This window comes from Leopardus geoffroyi, chromosome C2 (genome assembly GCF_018350155.1).
Source record: "Leopardus geoffroyi isolate Oge1 chromosome C2, O.geoffroyi_Oge1_pat1.0, whole genome shotgun sequence".
NCBI classification, from domain to species: Eukaryota; Metazoa; Chordata; class Mammalia; order Carnivora; family Felidae; genus Leopardus; species Leopardus geoffroyi.
Window position 1 is genome coordinate 84197567 of NC_059333.1, and position 26386 is coordinate 84223952.

Genomic DNA, 26386 nt, shown 5'->3' on the forward strand with positions numbered 1-26386 from the left:
TGCATTGAACATTTTTTTATAAGACTAATAGTCATTTTTATATTTGTGTAAATTGTGTGTCCTTTGATTATTTGTCCCTCACCACTTCCATTATATGAGAGAAAAAGAAGCCCTTTACTAGGATAGACTACCATTTATTTATTTATTTTTCTAATTTATTGTGGGTTTTTTGGGTTCAGCTTTATTTGTTTGTTTATTTATTTATATTTTAATTCCAGAGTAGTTGACATACAGTGTTATAATAGTTTCATATGTATAATACAGTGATTTGACAATTCTATACATTACTCAGTGCTCATCATGATAAGTGTACTCTTCATCTAGTCCACCTATTTCCCCCAAGACCTCCCCTCTGGTAAGCATCAGTTTATTCTCTATAGTTAAGAGTCTGTTTTTTGGTTTGTCTTTTTTTTTCTCTTTGTTCATTTGTTTTGTTTCTTAAATTCTACATATGAGTGAGATCATATGGTATTTGTCTTTCTCTGACTGACTTGTTTCACTTAGCATTATAACTCTAGATCCATCCATGTTGTTGCAAATGGCAAGATTTCATTCTTTGTTATGGCTGAGTAATATTCCATTGTGTATATATCCATCTATCAATGGATGCTTGGGCTGCTTCCATAATTTGGCTATTGTAAATAATGCTGCTATAACATAGGGGTGCATATATTTTTGAATTAGTGTTTTCATATTCTTTAGGTAAATACCCAGTAGTGGGATTACCGGATCATATGGTAGTTCTATTTTTAATTTTTTGAGGAAACTCCACACTGGTTTTCACAGTGGCTGCACCAGTTTGCATTTCTATCAACAGTGCACAAGGGCTCCTTTTTCTTCACATCTTCACCAACACTTGTTTCGTGTCTTTTTTATTTTAGCGATTCTGACAGGTGTGAGGTGGTACCTTATTGTACTTTTGATTTGTATTTCCCTGATTATCGATGAGTGATGTTGAGCATCTTTCCATGTGTCTGTTTTCCATCTGTATGCCTTCTTTGGAGGAATGTTTGTTCATGTCTTCTGCCCATTTTTAATTGGATTATTTGTGTTTTTTGGTGTTGAGTTGTATAAGTTCTTTATGTATTTTAGATACTAACCCTTTGTAGGATATGTCATTTGCAAATATGTTCTCCCATTCAGTAGGTTGCCTTTTAGTTCTGTTGATTGTTTTCTTTGCTATGCAGAAGGTTTTTATTTTGATATAGTCCCAGTGGTTTATTTTTGCTTTTATTTTCCTTGCCTCAGGAGACACATTTAGAAAAATGTTGCTATGGCTGATGTCAGAGATATTACTGGGATAGGCTACCTTTTAATAGACTAACCTACTAACAGTTCACAGGAAACCATAAATGTATATATTGTACACATGATCACATGATCAAATGTATATATGGTACACATGATCACCTGTACAAACACTAACTCACTTGGAGGCCTGAAAGAAAGCCGAAAAAAGAAAGCGTCTGAGAAGAGAAAGAGAACAGTCTCTCTGGAGATAGATGTGGGGACTGGCCTCAGTCTTTCTATTAGTTTTCTATTGCTGCATAAAAAATGACCACAAACTTAGCAGCTCACAGTTTCCGGGCCAAGAGGTCAGGCACAGCATGACTGGCTTTTTGCTCAGGTCCCACAGAGCTAAAACAGTTAGTCAGCTGTGCACAGTTTCCTCTTCTAAGTTGATGTGGTTGTGGCAGAATTCAGTTTCTTGTAACTGAGGGACCCAAGTCCCAGTTTCCTCACTGGTTATTAACTAGGGGCCACTCTCAGCTCCTAGAGGCCGCCTATGTTCCTTACCACATGGCCTCTTCCATCTCCAAAGCCAGCCAAGGACAGCCTCCCTTGTGTTATATCTTTCTCATTCTTCTAGTCTTTCTGACTTCCAGACCCAGATCTGATGAGTTCATGAGACTAGAAAAGCGCAGCCAGGTAATCTACCTATCTCAAGGTTAACTGATTTGGAACAAAACAGAATGGCAAAGTCCCTTGACAGCAGCACCTAAATTAGTGTTCAGTTAATTAACTGGGAGGAGGTGTGTGTACACACAGAGTCAGGAAACTGGGATGAGCATTCTGCCCACCACAACCCCCACCTGCTTTCCTCAAGGGAAGCAGACAGAGGTCATGTCTGTTGGCTGAGGAAACCAATGCTACTGAAACATTAGATGCCAGAGAAAGAGAGCATAACTGAATCCATCTAACCCCATGCACAACAAAGTCCACCCATGTGGGTCAAAGACCTTGATCTGAGCAATGAAACAGCAGAAAGCTACAGAGAAAATCTTGGAAATCACACATACAGTGTAGAGGTGAGGTAGGCTTTCCTGACCAAGGATCCAAACCTGGCATTTCTGACTCCACAATCTCTGCCTTCTTGACCCCCACATGATGGCTCACCAGAAGACAGGTCATTCATTGGCTATACAAGTGGATTTACAGTCCTCTAGCCTTGCTTTTTCTTCTTATGCCAGTGTGATTAGAGTGTGGTTTTGTGAGATGCTGTCCTTGGGTGCCCTTGGGTGTCCAATAGAATAGAGTGAAGTACCGCAATCTGAATAGGTAAGTCACTAAAGGGAACTGTATTGTTGAGAATATTAAGAATTCTAAAAAAACCTCTCTCCCCTCCCTCTCTTTCTCTTTCATATTCCCACCTGCTGCTGTGATCCAGACGCATTATACGTGACTTGCTTGAGACCGAAGAGATTTATATAAAAGAGATTAAGAGCATAATTGATGTAAGTAGATTGGGGTAGTAGACATTAAGCATGTATTCAAACTAGAGAAGTTCTGTTGCACAAAGAGACTTAAGGTAGTTGCCACATGTCTCTAGAATCCCTACTGAGGGGACAGGTCTTACACTATCACAAGTATCTTTCCAATAGAAATAAGAACATTCGTTTGACTATTGATCCATTTAACCAAATAACTTACAAGGGACTGTGCCAATTCATATGATTCTAGCAGTGCCCAATAGGTTCACCCTATGGTTGTCAACAATGAGCATGATGATTTGAATGTTTTTGATAATTTAATAAAGGGGAACTGTTTCAAGTAGCATTTTTTGCTTGAGAGTGAAAATTAGAATTTTCCTATTTTCCTAAGGAAATAATTTTGAGAAAAAGATTATGTGTACAAAGTTATAATAGAATTTTTTAATAATAAAATATCAGAAGAAAAAATCGCCAATAAAATAGGGGGTGGTTAATAAATTCTGATATTTATGCTAAATGAAATATTATTCAACAGTTACAAAATAATTATTTTGGAGGATCAGGCCAATATGGCGGAGAAGTAGGGGGATCTGTACTTCCCGCATCTCTCAAACAAAGAAGGGCTGAAGCCAAAGGACTTTGAACCCTGAGAGACGGGGAGGAAAAGAGACTGAGTCTAACAGGGAGACACCGGAACAACCTGACAGGCTATAGGTGGGTGCGAACTGGAGGAGATAAAATGGGGCCGCGTGGGGCCTTCTGCGAAGAGCCAAAGGGAAGCGAAAGAGTGGCTGGGGAAGTGTAGGACTGCATCTGGACAAGAGAAAAATCTCAGACCCAGACGGAGAGGGATCCCATCTCTAACTGCGGGGCTTTCTTCGGACTGGGGCTGGCTGCCCTGTTCGTGCACCTGGGGAGGAGGGGAGCTACCCCCGGGTTCAGTGGTAGGTCAGGGGCACAGTCACAGTAGGAGAAAGCGGTCACCTCCCCGAAGTGCTGCAGCACAAGACAAAGCCTGGCTGCGTCTGCCACCCCCATGCTCGGTGGCTAGGTCAGGGGTGCAGTCCACAGTAGGAGAAAGCGACCCCCTCCCTGGAGTGCTGCAACATGGAACAAAAACAGCCAGGACCACATATCAGATGGCATAGAGAGGCGCTTCCCCAGTGCCAGGGCGCCTGGAGTGGGAGTTTAAATCCCAGCCAATCACTGGGGCACGGGAATTGGTGGAGCGAGAAAGACTGCCCCATCTGTGCCCATGGCACAGTGAGGATGACTCCAACGGAGTCCACCGGGTCAGAGGAGAGGAGACTGGGGGAGGAGGGGGGGGTCGCCATTTTTCTCCCCACCACCAAGACTCGGCCTCAGAGATGGGTCCATGGGGCTCACCGTGGAGGCGGGGCCTGCCTATAGCAAACCACGCCCCTCCGGGCGGGGTTAGTGCGTGTCTACTGGAGCAGCATAGACCCTGAAGAACCAGACGGACCACTCTTCCAGACCAGTGCTTCGACGTTACCTGGATTAATTCTAGGACAATTCTTATTATTTAGATACATTCTACCTTCCTTTTCTCCTTATCTCTTTCCTCCTCTAGGCCGGTTACTCTGGTTCTTGGTTTGTTTAAGCAGACATATTTAATCCATTCTCCTGATACATGTTCTACACCTCCTTCTTTACTTTCCTTTCTCTCTCTCTCTGGAATACTCAAGCTGTATAGTTTCTCTGTCTAGATAACTTTATCATCGTTTCTAACCACCCCCCCCCCCCCACCTCCTTCTTTATTTTCCTTTCTCTCTCTCTGGATTAAGCCATTTAGTCTCTCTGCCTGGTCAGTGTTTATTTTTTCTTTTTCCCCATCCCTGTCATTTCTCTCTTTGTATGTGCTCTTCCATCAGCACCGCCTCCACCCTATTCTTTACTTATAGTTGGTGTTTTTGGTTTTTTGCTTTTGGATTGTTTGTTTGTTTTATTTGTCTGTGTGTTTGTGTGTTTTTGTTTGCTGTTTGTTTCCAGGGCTACTTCAAGGAACAAATCAAAGCACACCTGGTGGAGGGTCCAAAACATCACTACAAGTAGGGAAATAAAATAACCAAAGTCACAATAACGGAGAGCAAGTAACACCCTCCAAAAAACACTTCCTGAAGGGCCAGACCCTGTATGGTGTATGACCCCCCTTTAATATAGCAGTGCTCACAGGTGCAGAGCACGTAACAAGCTTTTAAAACTCATAAGGGACAGAAAATTAGCCAAACTGATGACATGGAAGAATTCTCCTTAAAAGAAATTCCAGGAAGAAGTGACAGCTAAAGAATTGATCAAATCAGATATAAGCAATATAACTGAACAAGAATTTAGGATAATAGTCATAAAATTAATTGCTGGGATTCAAAAAGGCATAGAAGACAGCAGAGAATCTATTGCTGCAGAGATCAAGGAACTAAAAAATAGTCATGATGAATTTAAAAATGCTATAAGTGAGATGCAAGATAAAATGGAGGTGGCCACAGCATAGATTGAAGAGGCAGAGGGGAGAATAGGCGAATTAGAAGATAAAATTATGGAAAAAGAGGAAACTGAGAAAAAGAGAGTTTAAAAAATCCAGGATCGTGAGGGGAGAATTAGGAAACTAAATGATGCAATCAAATGGAACAATATCTGTATCATAGGAATTCCAGAAGAAGAAGAAGAGAGAGAGGAAGGGGCTGAAGTTGTACTTGAACAAATCATAGCTGACAACTTCCCCAATCTGGGGAAGGAAACAGACATTGAAATGCAAGAGGCACAGAGAACTCCCTTCAGACATAACTTGAATCAATCTTCTGCACGACATATCATAGTGAAACTGACAAAATACAAGAATAAAGAGAGAATTCTCAAAGCAGCTAGAGATAAACAGGACTTAACATACAAAGGTAGACACGTAAGGGTAGTAGCAGACCTATCTACTGAAACTTGGCAGTCCAGAAAGGAATGGCAGGAAATCTTCAATGTGATGAACAGAAAAAATATGCAGCTGAGAATCCTTTATCCAGCAAGTCTGTCATTCAGAATAGAAGGAGAGATAAAGGTCTTCCCAAACAAACAAAAACTGAAGGAATTCATCACCACTAAACCACCCCTACAAGAGATCCTAAGGGGGATTCTGTGAGTGAAATGTTGCAAGGACCACAAAGTACCAGAGACATCACTACAAGCATGAAACCTACAGACATCACAATGACTCCAAACCCATACCTTTCAATAATAACACTGAATGTAAATGGACTAAACGTTCTAATCAAAAGACATAGGGTATCAGAATGGATAAAAAGACAAGATCCATCTATTTGCTGTCTAAAAGAAACCCATTTTAGACCTGAGAACACCTTCAGATTGAAAGTGAGGGGATGGAGAGCTATCTATCATGCTACTGGAAGTCAAAAGAAAGCTGGAGTAGCCATACTTATTTCAGATAAACTAGACTTTAAATTAAAGGTTGTAACAAGCGATGAAGAAGGGCATTATATAATAATTACAGAGTCTATCCATCAGGAAGAGCTAACAATTATGAATGTTTATGCACCGAATTAGAAGCACCTAAATATATAAAACAATTACTCTCAAACATAAGCAGTCTTATTGGTAAGAATGTGGTAATTACAGGGGACTTTAATACTCCACTTACAACAATGGACAAATCATCTAGACACAAAGTCGTTAAAGAAACTATGGCCCTGAATGATACACTGGACCAGATGGACTTGACAGATACATTTAGAACTATGCTTCAGTAAATCCTGAAGCAGCAGAATTTACTTTCTTCTTGAATGCACATGGAACGTTCTCCAAGATAGATCACATACTGAGTCACAAAACAGCCCTCAATAAATATAAAAGAATTGAGGCCATACCATACACACTTTCAGATCACACTGCTATGAAACTTGAAATCAACCACAGGAAAAAGTCTGGAAAACCTCCAGAAGCATGGAGGTTAAAGAAAAGCCTACTAAGAACAAATGGGTCAACCAGACAATTAGAGAAGATATTAAAAAATATATGGAAACAAAGGAAAATGAAAACACCACAAACCCGTTGGAATGCAGCAAAGTCAGTCCTAAGAGTAAAATTCATTGCAATCCAGGCCTATCTCAAGAAACAAGAAAAATCCCAAATACGAAATCTAACAGCACACATAAAGGAACTAGAAGCAGAACAGCAAAGACACCCCAAGCCCAGCAGAAGAAGAGAAATAATAAAGATCAGAGCAGAAATAAACAATATAGAATCAAAAAAAAAAAAAAAAAAGTAGAACAGATCAATGAAACTAAGAGTTTTTTTTTTTTTTTTTGAAAAAATAAACAAAATTGATAAACTTCTAGCCAGGCTTCTCAAAAAGAAAAGAGACAGGACCCAAATAGATACAATCACGAATGAAAATGGATTTATCACAACCAATCACTCAGAAATACAAGCAATTAGCAGGGAATACTATGAAAAATTATATGCCAGCAAATTGGACAACCTGGAAGAAATGGACAAATTCCTAGATATCCACACACTACCAAAACTCAAATGGGAAGAGATAGGAGATTTGAACAGACCCATAACTAGTGTAGAAATTGAATCAGTTATCAAAAATCTCCCAACAAATGAGAGTCCTGGACCAGATGGCTTCCCTGGGGAATTCTACCAGACATTTAAAGCAGAGTTAATACCGATCCTTCTCAAGCTGTTCCAAAAAATAGAAATGGAAGGAAAACTTCCAGACTCATTCTATGAAGCTAGCATTACTTTGATTCCCAAACCAGACAGACACCCAGGCAAAAAAGAGAACTACAGGCCAAATCCCTGATGACTATGAATGCAAAAATTCTCAACAAGATAATAGCAAATTGAATTCAACAGCATAAAAAGAATTATTCACCACGATCAAGTGGGATTCATTCCTGGGCTGCAGGACTTGTTCAATATTCACAAATCAATCAATGTGATACATCACATTAATAAAAGGAAGGCTAAGAACCAAATGATCTTGTCAATAGATGCAGAAAAAGCATTTGACAAAATACAGCATCCTTTCTTAATAAAAACCCTTAAGAAAGTCGGGCTAGAAGGAACATACTTAAACATCATAAAAGCCATTTATGAAAAGCCCACAGATAATATCATCCTCAATGGGGAAAAACTGAGAGCTTTCCCCCTGAGATCAGGAACACAACAGGGATGTCCACTCTCACTGCTGTTGTTTAACATAGTGTTGGAAGTTCTAGCATCAGGAATCAGACAACAAAAGGAAATCAAAAGCGTCAAAATTGGCAAAGATGAAGTCAAGCTTTCACTTTTTGCAGATGACATGATATTATATGGAAAATCCAATAGACTCCACCAAAAGTCTGCTAGAACTGATACATGAATTCAGCAAAGTCACAGGATACAAATTTAATATACAGAAATCAGTTGCATTCTTATACACTAATAATGAAGCAACAGAAAGACAAGTAAAGAAACTGATCCCATTCACAATTGCACCAAGAATCATAAAATACCTAGGAATAAACCTAACCAAAGATGTAAAAGATCTGTATGCTGAAAACTATAGAACACTTATGAAAGAAATTGAAGAAGATACAAAGAAATGGAAAAACATTCCATGCTCATGGATTGGAAGAATAAATATTGTTAAAATGTCAATACTACCCAAAACAATCTACACATTCAATGCAATCCCAATTAAAATTGCACTAGCATTCGTCTCAAAGCTAGAACAAACAATCCTAAAATTTGTAAGGAACCACAAAAGACCCAGAATAACCAAAGTAATGTTGAAAAAGAAAACCAAAGTGGGAGGCATCACAATCCCACACTTTAGCCTCTACTACAAAGGTGTAATCATCAAGACAGTATGGTATTGGCCCCAAAACAGACACATAGACCAATGAAATAGAATAGACGACCCAGAATTGGACCCACAAATGTATGGCCAACTAATCTTTGACAAAGCTAGAAATAGTATCCAATGGAAAAAAGACAGTCTCTTTAGCAAATGGTGCTGGGAGAACGGGAAAGCAACGTGCAGAAGAATGAAACTAGATCCCTTTGCTACACCATACACAAAAATAAACCCAAAATGGATGAAAGACCTGAATGTGAGACAGGAAACCATCAAAGCTCTAGAGGAGAAAACAGGAAAAAGTTCCTGTTTGACCTATGCCACAGCAATTTCTTGCTCAACACGTCTCCAAAGGCAATGTAATTAAAAGCAAAAGTGAACTATTGGGATCTCATCAAGATAAAAAGCTTCTGCACTGCAAACAACAAAACTAAAAGGCAACTGGTGGAATGGGAAAAGATATTTGTAAATGACATATCAGATAAAGGGTTAGTATCCAAAATCTATAAAGAATTTACCAAACAAAACACCCAGAAAAACAAATAATACAGTGAAGAAATGGGCAGAAGACATGAAGCGACAGTTTTCCAAAGAAGACATCCAGATGGCCAACAGACACATGAAAAGATGCTCAATGACACTCATCATCAGGGAAATACAAATCAAAACCACACTGAGATACCACCTCACACCAGTCAGAGTGGCTAAAATTAACAAATCACAAGACTATAGATGCTGGCGAGGATGTGGAGAAATGGGAACCCTCTTGCACTGTTGGTGGGAATGCAAACTAGTGCAGTCACTCTGGAAAACAGTGTGGAGGTTCCTCAGAAAATTAAAAATAGAACTACCCTATGGCCCAGCAATAGCACTGGTAGGAATTTACCCAAGGGATACAGGAGTGCTGATGCATAGGGGCACTTATACCCCAATGTTTATAGCAGCACTTTCAACAATAGCCAAATTGTGGAAAGAGCCTAAATGTCCATTAACTGATGAATGGATAAAGAAGATGTGATTTATATATACAATGGAATACTACTTGACAATGAGAAAGAATGAAATCTGGCCATTTGCAGCAACGTAGATGGAACTGGAGGGTATTATGCTAAGTGAAATAAGTCAGCCAGAGGAAGACAGGTACCATATGTTTTCACTCATGTGGATCTTGAGAAGCTTAACAGAAGACCTTGGGGAGCAGAAGGGAGGAAAAACTCACAGAGATAGAGGGAGGCAAACCATTAGAGACTCTTGAGTACAGAGAATAAACTGAGGGTTGATAGGGGGTGGGGGAAAGGGGAAAGTGGGCGATGGGCATTGAAGAGGGCACTTGTTGGGATGAGCACCGGGTGTTGCATGGAAACTGATTTGACAATAAATTATATTTTAAAAAATAATTATTTTGAATAAATATAGCAACATTGAAAAATGCTTATAAAAGTAAAAACAATATATGTAGGATTTTACAAGCTTAGCCCAAAATGCATGTGGAAAAACAGAATATGAATTACATGTGATTACTGTGATTACAACCATATAAAATAAGCTTTTAAAAAGTTATGAAGGAAATATAATAAAACAATAGTAATTGTGTTTGGTCGTAAAATGATGGGTAAGTCTTTGGCTTTCACACTTGACTTGTATAACATAAACATTTTAAAAATACATTTTTTTCTTTCTATAAATTGCCGTTTTATTATCATTGCCATTTAACCCTCTTCTGAAGATGGACACACTAAGGACATAATATCAAAAGAAAGCATTTGATGGAATGGGTTTCAGGAGATAACTGTCAATCAAGATGAGTCAAGAGCAACAAAGCCTGGAAAACAGCATTTTTCTAAACACCATATTTCCTAATTATTAGGGTTTTGGTCCCTGGAATAGCTAATTCAGATCATCTCTCATATGTTCCTACCTGTAAAACCTACCTTGTTTCCACCTCTGCAGGGATATATCACTCCAATGGATTTTATTTGGCTGAAGCATCTGATTCCAGATGTTCTTCAGAATAACAAGGAGCTTCTCTTTGGGAATATTAGAGAACTTTATGAATTTCACAACAGGTATATAATAATTTATATTATCAGGAAAAATGGAAAGTAGAAGAACAATGGCAGTCAGACTGATGGAATTTGGAGATGAACATGCTTAGACATTGCTAGGCTTAAGCAAGTAGTTCAGAGTCCGTGGACTTGGTTGGGGTGGGATGGGATGAGAGGGAGGGAAGAAGTGCCACAGATCTCTGAGGGAGAAGGGGAAAGGCACCAGTGGAGCATGTACCAGGTGTCAGGCATTAAGGTAATATTTCTTGTATGTTCCTTTGCTTATTTATCTATTCATGCATCAGCATTTTATTGTGGACCTGTACTATGTCAGGCACTGTGTTCAGCATTGGGAATACAAAGATGAGCAAGACACACATCCACATACGTACTGTCATAGGGTAGTGCTGGGAGCTAGGGTGTTGGAAAATGCTAACTGGTTAAACAAGTTGTCCTTGTAGCCCAGGGCTGGTTGGGTGTTGAGTTTTAGAGAATTAGAGGAGGAAGGGACTTTAGAAATCATCTTCCCAGCCTTTCATTTCACAGATGATACTGCAGCTCGTTTCCTCTCTTTACTCAATATAGTAACCCCAAATCACACATGTAATTGATGGAAAAGGAAAAGACTGCTTGGTGAATTGAACCACAGTTGCTTCTCAAACACGTCTCCTGTCCATTGGTCAGACACAAAAGTGAAATGGAAATCCCGTTTCTGCTACCTTCTCTGGAAAAGTTATTCAACCTCTATGTAACTCAGGTTTCATATTTATGAAACCCTACTTTGCAAGATTTGGTGGATGATTAAATGAGATATTGTTTATGAAGTACTTAGCTTATGCCTGACTTACTTGAAGCTCTCAGTGATATTAACAGTAGCAGCGGCAACAGCAGAAGTTCTTGTTAATGTTATTATCATGTAGCAGGGAGCATCATTGCATCTTGTCTATCTATAGCTAGTGCTTAGAATGATCAGGACAGCTGTAGGTAGTTTCAAGGAATCCTAGTAATGTCACAGAATGTTTTTTTCTCCCAAATCGGTGTGTTGAAAATGAGTCAAGAGCAACAAAGCCTGGAAAACAGCATTTTTCTAAAGACCTCTTAAAACCTTATATGATTTTACTTTTAAAAAGTTTTAACCTGATACATGTAAAAAAATTGAAACATTATTATACTTTTCTTTCCCTAGGACTTTTCTAAAAGAATTGGAAAAGTGCACCGAAAACCCTGCACTTCTGGCACGTTGCTTTCTCAAGAGAGTAAGTCTGTGCTCCCAGTAAGTCGAAACAACCATGTGATTAAAGTTAACCCTTAATTTTCTGTGTATGAGGCAAGGGCAAATGGAAATATCAATGGTCTAAAAAGTTACACATGCCTTTTGAGTGCAAAGCAGGAGTCGGATGAGTCCAGTTTGACTAAGCTCATATGACAGGTGGGAGCAACTTACAAGCTTGGCCTCCTGTAAAGCCTGGTGACACAGAAGACTGCCCCCCCCCCACCCCCAGATGATCCTGCTCTGAATGACTGAGCTGTTTTCAAACAAGAATCACACAGCAGGTTTAAATTCCTCACTAAAGTTGTATTAACACTCTCAAGAGAAGTACTGATGCTAAACTAAAAGTCTCAAAAAATGTATTTTCTTCCATTTTATTTATTTATTTGTTTGTTTATTTATTTATACAACATAGAGGATATACTTAGCACCCAGTTTATGATTTCCTGTTTTACAACACCATACTTCTGATTATTTCCCCTTCCCTGCTGCCACACCTCTTCCCTTTTGCCCTCTTTGCACCCTTCCTTTGGGCAGTGAATAGGCTGTTTGGTCCAGTGGTACTCTGTAAGCTGTCACAGAGAAATGTATTGCCCAGTACCACTCCCCACCAAGTACTTTCTTCCCTTGGGAGGACTATGCAGATGATCCTCACGCCCTGAACTCTCAAAGTCTCCCATTTCTTCTCTCTCTCTCAACCAGCCCTTCTTTTCATTCCCTTCCTTCTTTTTCTTTTTGTGAGCCTGACAGAACAGCTCAAACAGCTTAAAAATTTTTAAACAATCCAAATTATGGCTGATAAGTCTACGAACAGTACTTGTGATAAACTGGCAGCAAGAAAATAAAAATCCCCAGGTTTCAAGGCCTTTGACATAATGGAGAGGCAGAGCCTTCAACCTTCAGCATTCCTAATGGCTTAGAAGGACCTTTCTTGGCCCGGTATCAGCTTTCCACCACAGCCTCATCATAGGCTTTTCATCAAGTGCCAGAATTCAAGATACACTAAAAATGATTTTGTATTCAATCTGATTAATTTCCTTTCTGAGTTACTTTTACAGCATTATTAGTGTTTTATACTGTTTTGCAATTTTGTATTCATCAAACCACCAATGTGAAATCTAGTTTCATAGTTTAGAAATATTTTATAATTGCTTATGTCATTATTGCAAAGACTTGTTTAAATTGTTGGATGAGAAAAGGCCAGAACCCTGTGGGGAGAAGTGGATATTATTTTAAAAACTGTCCAAGTATAATGAAATGGTCAGGGAATTGCTGACAAAACCTCTTTTCCTAGAAGAATTCCTCACCTAAAGTTTTGCAAAGCCTTCTATAGTCCTCCATTTTGGGAGAAACCTCAGAAATTATTCCATCCAGACCTGCATTTAAATGCTGCATATAATCCTAATGATTTATGATGTTGGAGACAGAATATAGGTAATAAATTCTTCCCAAGCACAAAGTTATTAGTCTGGGACAAATGGAGTAATTAAAAACCATGACCACCTATTCTTTGAGGCTCCTTGAGGGAATTGGCTACTGCTATGTATTTGTTAGCTAATAAGATGGGCCCCTCAACCATTATGTACCACAACAGTTGACCTTTTATTAGTAGCATTTGCAGAATTCTGTGGAGATGAGTTTTGAAATATTGCTCTGTCCAAGTGTTTTAATCAGACTCTATAGCTTGCAGAATCCAGGAAGATCCTGCCCCAGAGGCCAAGCTCTATGCAGAATAACATTTGTCAGTAGTTTACTTTGAGTTCCATTTGCTCTGAGATCTGACATGGCACAAAAGAGCGTGCTTTCAGACATGGCTGAAAGAGCACTGAGGTGGGAGTCAGGAATGTAACTTCTTGTCTAAGTTGAGCCACTTGCTATCTGCATGACCTCACATTAAATCACCTCAACCCTTGGAGTCTCACTTTCCTTCTCCATACAATAAGCTTAATCATACCAATATGTAAAGTTGTTGTGGAGATCTAATAAAATAGTGTATGCAGAAGGGTTCTACAAAGTACAAAGTGCTTTGTCAATAGCTACCTTTTATTGGGTATTCTGTATGTTATATTGGGCATTTGCTGAGAAGTTTAAATACATCATCTCATTTAATCTCACAGCAATCATAGTTGACTATTGTCATAAACCCATTTAATACCTGAGAAAACTGAAGTATAGGAAGGTTAAGTCACTGAACTTGGGCCATTTGGTTTGTAAGTGACAAAGCCAAGAACTTAATCTGGACACTCCACCACCAGAGGCTCTGTCCTAATGCATAAACAATCATGTGTGAATATGAATTTTTGGTAGCAATTTTTTTTAGCCTCCTGATTTATTCTATAAGAAGGTGAGGGTAATCAGGCACTTCCTTATGCTGCTGGTTAGTGTATATCCTTTCTTTAAGGAATTTTGGATTGAAGAGCAAATTTAGGTCAACAGTTGTGTGTTGGTGTTTGAAGGCTTATAATGTTCTGCATTGCTCAAAGTGCAGACATAGTACACAGACATAGGAACACAGGTTTCTGCTCAGCATCCATCAGGAGAACCATTTGCCTCTGTTACTGGGAAAGTTTGGGGAAAGGTGGCTGACTGTGGAGGTTGTTTTACTCACTGGGGGGCTGGACCTCCAAAATCTCCTCCAGCTTTTAAGAATCCTCTAGTAGTTGGAGCACCTGGCTGGCTCAGTCAGTTAAGCCTCCAACTTTGGCTCAGGTCATGATCTCGCAGTCTGTGGGTTCGAGCCCATCATTGGGCTCTGTGCTGACAGCTCAGAGCCTGGAGCCTACTTTGGGTTCTGTGTCTCCCTCTCCTTCTGCCCCTCCTCTGCTCATTCTCTGTCTCTCTCTCTCTCTCTCAAAAATAAATAAACCTTAAAAAAATTTTTAAAAAAGAATCCTTTTGTGGTTAGTGTTGAAAGCAGTGAAACCTTGAATTGTTTTAGGTGCTAAAGGCCAGTGTTTTGTGCTCTGACGGACCCAGTGTGGGTGAGATGCCTTTATCAGTTTGTAATATTTTATAAGCCTGGCTTTTGGTATGGCACGAATGTTCCCCATGTGTAGGTTGCTCTGCTCTGGAAGCCGTGCCTGGCTTATCAATGGCACTCGGTAGATAGTTCTCAAGTGAATAAATAATGAACATATTGTTAAGCTCGGAGTTATTATTTTAGTTCCTTAACCTGTCTGAACAACATTTCCTCAAGGGTCATCTCCCTTCCATACACACACGCATGTAGTTTTTCCTGGAGAGAGTAGCAAAGGACAGAGTGCTGAAGTTCTTGGAGTGAAGTGAAATGACCACTTACAATCCATCAGGAGAGGAGGAGAACTACAGAAACAGAAAGCATTCACTACAGCAGTGTGTTTGGAAGTAGAATAGACCTTGGTGTGCCTGGGTGGCTCAGTCATTTGAACATCTGTCTGACTCTTGGTTTCAGTTCATTCAGGTCATGATCTCACAGTTGGTGAGTTCGAGCCCCACATCGAGCTCTGCACTGACAGTGCAGAGCCTGCTTGGGATTCTTTCTCTTTCTCCCTCTCTCTGTCTGCCCCTTCTCCACTCACTCTCTGTCTCTCTATCAAAATATATAAATAAACTTTAGAAGAAGAAGGAGACAGAGAAGGAGAAGGAGAAGGAGAAGAAGAATAGACCTAGCTAAAGCTGTGAGGGAAGAAATAACCTGTGTCCACATGAGGGACATCACGAGTTGGCCTGAGAAGCATAGGGACACAGAAGTCCATGAGGATGCAGCCACATGGGCTTCTCCAACCAGAATGGCACAGGCTTTATGACAAGTGCAGCTGCTCTGGGCCAGGTCCTACTGATGGAGTGGATGGAGCTGGCAAGTTGACTCCTTTCTATCTGGGCTGTTGATAGGTATGTGCCCATCTCTCATGGCCTTTGAGGCAAAAAGAAATAGCCACACAGCACTTGGAATCTTTCATCTCTAGCCTTAGGATAGTCGTGTAATTTTTCCCATCTTGGAGTCTGGTGCTACAGGTGGAAGGTGATGTCTGAGGCAGAGCCTGCTCCTCTGAGAATTGCCCAAAGGACTTAGATCTATGTTGCTGTGTCCAAACTGCCATGTTTTCCTCTTGGGGTGTTTGTACCTTTTGGCTGTCTCTTGGGGTTTTTTTTCCCCCCTAGGTTTGGCTCATGATGATCATAATAGGAAGACAGGGAGAGAGAAAGATGGGGCCGTCAGCTACTGGCACCTTTTCTGTCAGTTTTGTCCCTCACTGCAGAGCTATTCTGGGGGAACAGTGATGTCCTGGGTAAAGAGCAGAGGAGGAAGGATGGAGATGAAAAACCTATCCCGGTTTATGAATTAACTGATTTACCAGAGTCCTGTAGTTGCTCCCACAGCACCCTGTTCATGTCCGTGCTTAGTACTTATGGCTGTTTAGAGCCCTCTGTTTGCCCTCCCATCACACAGTCACCCCAACGTAAGGTTATCACACACCCCCAGTTCCTCACACCATGAAAATACTCAGGCTTGTTGAATATTCGAATGAATAAACAGTATCATCCTATTCTCTTCCTGAAAAATGCCACCTGATTAATTTGTTCCAATGCTTTTCCTCTTCCAGAAAGAAGATCTTCAAATGTATTTTAAATACCATAAGAATCTGCCCCGAGCTAGGGCAATCTGGCAAGAATGTCAAGACTGTGCCTTCTTTGGGGTAATGTTGAGACCACAAAGTCTCCCACAAATTGCTTTCCCTAAGCAATGTTTGCATGTGCCAAGTCTTTAAAGAAATCAGAAGTATGAACAAGGCAGGGGAGTTTGGCATTTGAATTTATATTTATTAAAAGTCTCTCCTATTTTGAAATTCTGTGTTGGAAGTTTTGATGCTGCCTTGGGTCTCTATGGGACAGGGCTGTGAGGAGCAGCTGTAGCCTGATGAGCAAACCAGAGCCCTCTTGTAGGATGGGGAATTTATTTATTTATTTATTCATTCATTCATTCATTCATAAATATCACTTACTGTCAGGTTAGCTAACATACAGTGTATATAGTGTGCTCTTGGTTTCAGAAGTAGATTCCCGTGATTCATCGCTTACATACAACACCCAGTGCTCATCCCAAGGGCCCTCCTCAATGCCCATCACCCGTTTCCCCTCTCCGCCGGCCCTCCCATCAACCCCCAGTTTGTTCTCTGTATTTAAGAGTCTCTTATGGTTTGCCTCCTCTCTGAAACTATTTTTTCCCCTTCCCTCCCCCCCATGGTCTTCTGTTAGGTTTCTCAAATTAGGATGGGGAATTTTAAATGGGCTCCCTGGAATGATATTCATCAGTCATCACATAAGTCCTCAAGTCTTCCAGACTCAAAATGAGCTGAATAGACAACATCACCCCCAACTCAAACACAGGCTGCATCTTTTTCAGGATTTGAAGTGCCCCACTGCGTTCTACCAGACTTGCTTTCTAAAAGAAATAAATGGTCCTGCTTCCCTAGTTGCATATACAATTACTAGCCAAGCCATCCTCTTTCCCCTTTCTCTCATTTTACATAGTGTTCCTGAGGGATCCAACAACTCAATAGCTTTACAAAGCTGGTCAGCACGGGTGCACCTCTTTTCCACAAGGAGCCCGCTTCATTTCTTGTTTTCAAATGCTGCCGCTTTGTTCTCTCTGGGTGTTGTTTGTTTTGTTTCACATTGTTTCTGTTTGGCTTTTAAAGGTGTGCCAGCGCCAATTGGATCACAATATCCCTCTTTTCAAGTATCTTAGAGGACCAAGCCAGAGGCTTCTAAAATACCAGATGCTGTTAAAGGTAAAGTCAATGAGACAGTGCTTTCCTGGGCTGGGAAAACATGCACGTGCTGTGGTGCTCTTTTCCTTAGACATGTAGAGCTATGACTTTATCTTCCCAATGTGAAGATAGGTCTATCCTCCAGGCTTTTTCTGTCCTCCAAGTCTAAAGCAGCACACCTCAGTGAGGAGGAAGACCAAAGATTCAGAGAGTTGAAAGGGACCTGGAAGCCTGGCTAATCCAACATGCAGCCCAAGGCATGAATCTCTAAGGAGGCTGGTTTGGGGCTGGAGAGTTTCTTGGGAGCAAAGGGTGAAAGGAGTCCCTCCACACTGCTGGCAGCTGAGAGGGTAGGGAGGCAGCCAGAGCCTCTATTCTCATGTAAGATATCGGCAGGTAAGATATCGTCGGCTCCATTTTACAGATAAGGCAAGGAGCTTCAGAAAAGAGATGTGATTTTCCTCAAAGTCACAATTTTATGTACATTAAAGCAATGGAAGGGAGAAGGCACAACCGGAGTCTTTTCTCCTTTTGCAACATCTACCTCCACCCCTAGATTAAGAGATCTTTCTCAAGAGCAACATAACAGAATGAATTTTGCTCTGCTGAACACCTAGGTGGTTCTTTCTCTGACATCAGCACACCTGCAGGAGAGGACTCCCAAACACCCAAACAGGACAGAAGGAGCTGTCAGGCTGCCTCCCCATGTGTGAGCTGAGGGAAAGGTTCAGCCACTTCTCCATGTTGTGTTTTGAGTTAACCTTTATGAGCAGCTCTTGCCCAGTGGTTACCATCTCAAAAAAATACAAGCACCTGCTATTTACTGGGTACCTTCCCATATAAATTTCTTATTTAATCCCCACAATCAGATGCACCAGAAAGTCTCTGGTGTATGAAGAAACTGAGGCTCAGGGAGGTTAAGCTCATTGCCTAACATTCTGCCCTCAGAAAAAGGTGCCCTTTTCGGTTTGCATCTGCAGCCCCAGCCGAGGCTGGACCAGCTATGCCGTCACCAGCTGTGGCATTACTGGACCTCTTAGGCCTTAGTTTTCTCCTGTGTGAGATACTGGAACCTCCTTCACAGGATTGGTGTGAGGGGCAAGTGGGTAATGCATGAAGAGAGCTCACTCAGTGCTGACCCCTGGGAAGCTTCCGGGAACACATAGCCATTGTTTTATACCCAGAGATGTCACACTGATGTGGGAATGAGGGTGATGCCCACTGCCTCCCTCCACGAGTGGCATTTGTGAGTGTGTTTCAATAGTGTTCATTCAGGGCTTCACACTCCTGTAACCGTCCCATCTTTACTGTCATCTAAGCTGGACAAGTCTTACTTACCACTGAGCCCCGTGAGGAAGGAGCCAGACAAGTGGGGGTCCTCACCACCTCCGTCTGGGGGCATCGGGTACCGAGGTGCTCGAGTTTTCCCACAGAAGTGATGCTGAGACAATCATGAAGTTCTGTACCATAGCCGGAGGACCACAGGGCACAGTAATTAGAAACCCAGACTGAGGAGTTAGCCATCGTGGGTGTGGATCCAGCTCTGACGCTTCCAGACTGCTTGGACTCAGGCAAATTACTTAACCTCTCTCTGCCTCAGGTTCCTCAACTGTAACATGAAGGTGGTACTAGTACTTTCCTGGTATGTTTCTTGGGAGCATAAGTGAGGTAGTCCAGGTGAAAAGTAATTAGAGAATTTTGTTAGTTCATTTCACTGAGGAAACAAGAGACAGAATCACTGTAAAATATTCCTAGGGGGTCTGCGTGAAACCATGGGAGGTCACTCAAGGCAAACCAGTTTTTCCCATTCGCTGCATGCTGGAAAAACAAGTTCAGACCACTGGCCCGCCTGTGAGGGAAGGAAGAACTTTCCAGTGTTCTCCACCCTGAGGGACAGAGCTCATTCTGAAAGGCCTACCATCAACTTCTTTAAGAACATGGATGTCTGACTGATTGTCTCATGGCTTAGAAAGGATCATGGGATCCTGGTCTGAGAAAGCTTTTCCCTAGTACAAAAATAAGGGAAAGAAATGATAGATTATACCATTAAAAATAAACACCTGAAAAATTGGGTAAAATATCATATAAGCAAGATAGATACATGACAGATGGTCAGCATGTCTAGTAATGAGTGCATAGAAGTTAATAATTTAAAAAAAAAGAACCAAAAAGAAATGATACCTATGAAATAATATCTTTCCTGAGATATTATGAAAATTAACAGTCAGAACAGAGCTTTGAGTACATAATGTACATAATGTCTAATGAGTCATGGCAAACTGATTAAAAATATATTGCATATTAGCATATATTAAAAATAGATGCATTTAGGGACAACAGAAATTCACTTTTATTGAGCCCATGATTTATGTCAAATAGGCTATGTATGGAAACTATCAAATTTAATGTAGAGAATTTTTCTAGCCTAGATTTTAAGATATATATGATTTGGAAAATGGTACATTATTTATTTGCAGTAAATTTTGCTTATTACAGGAAGAATGTTCTAGAATAGGTGGTTGTGCTGATTTCCTGTGTAATGCAAGTCATGCGATATTCATTTTTCTTCTTTTACAAAAATTAAATAGACTACTATTAGAAAAAAGAATTAATAGGGAGAGGTTGGTAAAAGGGTATAAACTTACAGCTTATGAGATGAATAAGGCTTGAGGATCTAATGTAAAACATTGTAACTGTAGTTGGTAACAGTGTATTATAATTGCAATTATATATACAGTGTATGTATGTATACAGTGTATATAACAGTGTATATAATTGCAATTTGCTAAAAGTAGAACTTAAATGTTCTTGCCAAAAAAAAAAAAAGAGATAAATATGTGAGGTAATGGATGTGTTAATTAACAAGATGGAGGCAATCCTTTTACAATATATATGTGTACCAAATATATATACCATATATACTTTAACTTTATACTTTAAATACTTAACAGTTTTATATGTCAATTATACTTCCAAGTTGAAATAAAAAAGAAAATAATAAAAAAATGAACAGAGGACATACGCAGTTTACAAAAGAATAAATGCTAATGGCAAACATGTTTTTGAAAGTTCTAACTCACCTGCTCTTTGAGAAAGTCACATTAAAACAATGAGATAGGATTTCTCTGTGGATTGAATTGACAACACTTTTTGATTAAATGTTAATACTCCATGTATGGTGGGGCTAATGAAGCAAACTTTCATATATGACTGGTGGGAACATAGTCCTTCTGTAAAGAACTTGGAAATACGCATCAAAACTTTTAACATTGACGATTTCACTTCTAGGAATTTATCCTTAGGAAAAACGCACAAAGATTATTATTATAGTAAAAATTATTGAACCTAAATGTTTAATAGTAGGGAGATTAATTAATTATGATTTATCTACAGAATGCAACAGTCTGCTACAATTAAAAAACATGTTTACAAAAACATAATGTCATGGAAAAATGTTTGTGATATGTTAAGTGGGAAAAAATAGGCTCCAGAATAATGTTTCCAGTATGATTCTGGTTGTGGAAAGAACTCTGTGCCATTCTTTCGCTCTTACATGTGACACACAAACTTACATACATCCTCTGTTGATTTGGCATTTGCTGGAGATTGTTGACATGGTAGATTTAGTTGGCATTTTGCTTTTTAATTTCCAATAAGGCTTTTGGGTTAATGCAGGGTCTGCTGGACTTTGAGACTCCTAAGGATTGGGAGATAGACCCAGGAGACCAGGAAGGAGGTTCGGCTAAGGTACTGTATATTAAATATTAGCTTATATAACTAACTGTCAATGGTATCTGTCTCTGGTTGGAAGGATTTATGGCAATCTTGTTTGTCTTGTTTATGATCTTTATTGTTTATATTTTCTAAAATAGCATATATCCTATAATTTACAGTCACAGAAAAAACAAAACAATTAAAGGCAATTTCAACCTGAGGTTTGTAACAGGACAAGTAGTAATACATTTTCTTTCCTTCACATAGAAATATTTTAACAGGAGGTGTGCCTGGGTGGCTCAGTTGGTCAAGCTTCAACTCTTGATTTCAGCTCGGATCATGATGTCAGGGTCGTGGGTTTGAGCCCCATTTTGGGCTCTGCATTACTGACAGTATGGAACCTGCTTAGGATTCTGGCTCTCCCTATCCCTGCCCCTCCCCCCACTCACATTCCCTCTCTCTCTTAAAATAAATAAACTTAAAAAAATGTTTTAACAGGAGCACGAAATTAAGTGAATGTGTAAAATGCATACATAAAAGACTGGAAATAAATATGATAAAATCTCAGCTGTGGTTTTCCTGCATGGTAGGATTATGAGGGGCGCCTGGGTGCCTCAGTCGGTTGGGTGTCCGACTTGGGCTCAGGTCATGACCTCGTGGTTCTCGGGTTCGAGCCCCGCATCGGGCTCCGTACTGACAGCTCAGGGCCTGGAGTCTGCTTTGTGGGTTCTGTCTCCCTCTCTCTCTGCCCCTGCCCAGCTCATACTCTCTCTCTCTCAAAAATAAATAAAACATTAAAAAAGAAGAAGAAGAGATGGGAGCCATACCACATACCACATTTCACAGGAAATTTGTGACTTACCAGTGGGGTTTCTTTTAAATTTCCTATAAAATAGTCTGGTTTTAACAAGAAAAACATGAGGAGCAGTCATTTGTATGCCCTCCCTGCTCAGAATATATGGCAGGGACCCCTTCAAATTAAGAGAAGCTCAAGATACAGATAATAATTTTATAGCCTGGAGCAAGGGGAGCTAGGCTGAGTTAGTTTAATAATACGTGTAAGGATATTTCTGAGCCCTACATTATGCAATGTAAAAGTAACCACCTGCTGTGTTTGTGGGAGGAGGGTTAGTGGGAAGGAGAGGGAATAGGAGCAGTTGAGTCACGAAAAGGAAGTTGAGGGTTTTTTTCCTGATGTTTATATATATATATATATATTTTAAAGGTTTATTCATTTTCAGAGACAGAGAGACAGAGCATGGGGGGGGGGGGGGTGGAGGGGCAGAGAGAGAGGGAAACACAGAATCTGAAGCAGGCTTCCAGGCTCTGAGCTGTCAGCACAGAGCTCGATGTGGGGCTGGAACCCACAAGCCATGGGGTCATGACCATATATATATATATTTTTTTTTTTTTTTTTGAAAGAGAAATCGCAGGGGAGGGGCAAATAGAGAGGGAGACAGAGAATTCAAAGCAGGCTCTGTGCTGACAGCAGAGAGCACAAGGTGGGGGGCTCCAACTCACGAACTGCTCAAACTCATACACAGCGAGATCATGACTTTGTCTCAAGTCATTGATTGGTCTTGTCACTCAAATCCCTGATCCAAAGAAACTGATCCCCAGTGCTTAGGCAGAGATTAGGAAAATACACAAACCTTTGCTTACATCTTGCTGTAGAGGACAAAAAGAGGTGGGGCTATATGGGGGAGGGGGGCAGCAAAGAGCTGTCTGTCCTTTGTTGTAGAAATTGATGTGTTAGGGGTGCCTGGATGGCTCCGTTGGTGAAGCGTCTGACTCTTGATTTGGGCCCAGGGCATGATCTCATGGTGGTGGGATTCAGCCTGCATGTCAGGTTCTGTGCAGAGCCTGCTTGGGATTTCCTCTCTCTCTCTCCCTCTGCCCTTCCCATGCTCACTCTCTCTCTCTCAAAATAAATAAGTAAACTTTAAAAAAAAAAAAAAAGGAGAAATTGATGTTTTAAAAAAATTTTTTTAATGTTTTTATTTATTTTTGAGACAGAAAGAGACAGAGCATGAGCAGGGGAGGGGCTGAGAGAGAGGGAGACACAGAATCCGAAGCAGCTCCAGGCTCTGAGCTGTCAGCACAGAGCTGGGTGCGGGGCTTGAACTCATGGACTGTGAGATCATGACCTGAGCCAAAGTCGGACGCTTAACCTACTGAGCCACCCAGGCACCCCAGAAATTGATGTGTTTAAAAACAAAAAGGAAGAAACCAAAATCTCTTTGTTGGTATTTACCAGATAACAGATAACTATGCTATGTAGGTAGCAGGGGAATAAAATACTGAAACTGTAAGCAAAAGACTTTCACACGGAAACAGTCATCTCTATTATGTCCTAAGTGTCACAGTAGTAATAATTGGAACATTGGTCTCTTGAATTAGCAGTTACAATGTTTCCACTTAATGCTGAGACTTTGTGTTTGGGAGGTGCAGACCATGTTGGCTTACCTCTTTCATGTCTTTCATGGTGATAGAATGTGGGAAAGACTGGAGAAGGAGAAGAGGGAGAAAGGGTAGAGCTGGAGAGGGGATTCAATGTGGCAAATCCAACAGTTAGGGCATTTACATGATACTCATTAGTAAGCCTCCACATGGCAGGCAGCTCATTCTCTGCCTCTATGGGAGTTTACAAATATCCTCCTCTGGGATGGTTTTAAGCATAAATTTACCCACAGGAATATGATACTGAGATTGTACTTTTCAATAGGCCCCTGGTGGGATGTAAAACAGGGAGAGCAGCTTAGATAAAGGGTCTGGGTTTTTCATGCTCTAAAAAAGGTCAGCATGGGGGCGCCTGGGTGGCTCTGTCTGTTCAGTGTCTGGCTCTTGATTTCGGTTCAGGTCATGATCTCGAGGTTCATGAGATTCTGCCCTGTTTCAGCACAGAGCCTGTGTGGGATTCTTTCTCCCTCTCTCTCTGCCTCTCTATTTCTCTCTCTTTCTCAAAATAAATAAATAAACTTTTTAAAATAAAAGGTCAGTATGTTTCTTATATAGCAGGAATATAATATCCATGATTTTGTGAACGTCATTCTTCATTAGTTCAACGTACAGAAGGTGCGGTTGATTATTTTGCTTGTGTGTTTATCATGTATATAAACCAGCAAGTATCTTTAACCACTGTTCTTCGGGAGCAGGGAAAGAGATCCATGTATTTACCTTCTCAGTCTCTGTGCTGGCTGGATTGGTCTCTCCTTATCTCTGTCCTGTTTCCCTTGTTCACTTGGTAGATGGTTTACCTTTTGATTTCCAACAAGGCATTTGGTTTCCACAGAATGGGCCAAAGAGGACCAAGGATTCTGCATTCTTAGCTGAACTACAACAAGCTTTGGCCATGATGGAGGATTTGATCAAGTCCTGTGAGTTGGCTGTGGACCTGGCAGCAGTCACTGGATGTCCGGTATGTGCCATAGCAAGTGTTGGAACATCTCAGCAAAAGGCAGGCACAGTATTACAAACATAGGAGATAGCTTATGGCAAAGTTAGAGAGATGACCTGTGGTAAAGGAATTGGACTCTGAGGAAAGTAGCCTAAATTGTTCTGCAAATCTGTGCTGTAGGAATCGAGGCAACAGCTTAGCATTTTCAGGAATCTTGTGTTGTATTTCCTGGGGTCTTGAATATTGAGACTGACCCACACTCTGGAAAAGCCAGGAACTCAAGGACCAGAACATATATGGGCGGGGCCAAGTGATGAAGGATTAATTTATTCTGACTCATGGCACTATTAAAAGATTAAAATTTTTTCCTTCTTGACTCAGATTTTCTTGGTACAAAGTCCTTTGAAAATAGGTCCTAAGTGAAAGTCTAACTCCATTTTCACATCGCAGATCTCAGAAGAGGTCTGACAAGCATATATCGTACATCCCTTAATCCAAATGATTGAAGGAAAATACCAAAAGAAGCCATGCTAAGGAGTTGAACTCTCTCAACCCGGGCATTAGGGTAAACTCCTGAGTAGGTCAATTCCAGGAATTCCAGGCAAGCTATCTTCTGTAACTGTATGGGCTCCTTAGGACTGGCCCATCACTGGTTTTCCTGGAGGTGCTCTAGATCTTGACTTAGGTGGATTAGTTTTCCATCACTGCCATAAAAACTTACCACCACCTTGGTGGCTTAGAGCAGCACAAATTTATTATATTATAGTTCCACGGGTCAGAAGTACAACACAGTCTCACCAGGCTAAAATCAAGGTGTCTACTTTCCTTTTGGGAGGCTGTGGGAGAGAATCTGTTTCCTTGCCTTGTCCAGCTCATTAAGGCCACACACATCCCCTGGCTCACGGTTTCTCTCTCCATTTCAAAGTTCTTCTCAAATCACATCATTCTTGGACCTTCTCTTCGACTTTCGAGGACTCTTGTGATTACATTGGACCCACCCATTAATCCATGGTATCTCCCCATCTCGAAATCAGCTGATGAACAGCCCTAATTCCATTAGCAACCTTAATTCCCATTTGTCACGTAACTTGACATATTCTCAGATTCCAGGGATTAGGACGTGGCCCTCTTTGGGAGGCTGTTATTCTGTCTACCACACAAGGATCAAGCATTCTGAGAATTACATTTCAGAGAGATACTTTTCCTTCTCATTTTTATCCCATTTTAACATACTGTTTATTGAAGTCTAGGCAAATGAAATGACCTTTCTTTTCTTTCCTGATCATAAGTCAAACCTTGCAAATTAATTAGGGGTCAATGTGGTCTTTTTATTTCCCTCCCTCCTGGTATTTCTCTGACCAGCATCTCAGAAGCAGCCCCACTGGGTCCACAGTGATCAGGCAGTGAATGTTGTTACTGTCCCCTGGGACTCAAGAGTGCTCTCTGCTTACTTCTGATGCATGATTCAGAAAGGTATTCATGAAGCACAGCGTATGTGAGGGAGGGGATGATTTTCTTGGTAAAAATGTTTTCCTTCTTCATTTAAGGGAACTCAAGGAAGCAATTTGTTTAATCATTTTGGGACATCTTCCTGTTCTTTTTATCTTTGAACACGTGTCAGCTAATCCTG

The 26386-nt window shown here is 40.6% G+C and overlaps 1 protein-coding gene across 3 annotated transcripts in view; it reads left to right on the forward strand.

Moving 5' to 3' along the window:
* Positions 1 to 26386, forward strand: part of MCF2L2 (MCF.2 cell line derived transforming sequence-like 2) — a 262524-nt gene that overhangs the window by 198622 nt on the left and 37516 nt on the right. For all 3 annotated transcript variants that reach the window (XM_045502829.1, XM_045502827.1, XM_045502828.1), the window contains 7 exons: positions 2669 to 2735; positions 10531 to 10646; positions 11812 to 11881; positions 16479 to 16571; positions 17574 to 17666; positions 21321 to 21392; positions 24652 to 24777. In XM_045502829.1, the coding sequence (XP_045358785.1) occupies positions 2669 to 2735; positions 10531 to 10646; positions 11812 to 11881; positions 16479 to 16571; positions 17574 to 17666; positions 21321 to 21392; positions 24652 to 24777 (637 nt within the window). The remainder of the gene's footprint in view (positions 1 to 2668; positions 2736 to 10530; positions 10647 to 11811; positions 11882 to 16478; positions 16572 to 17573; positions 17667 to 21320; positions 21393 to 24651; positions 24778 to 26386) is intronic.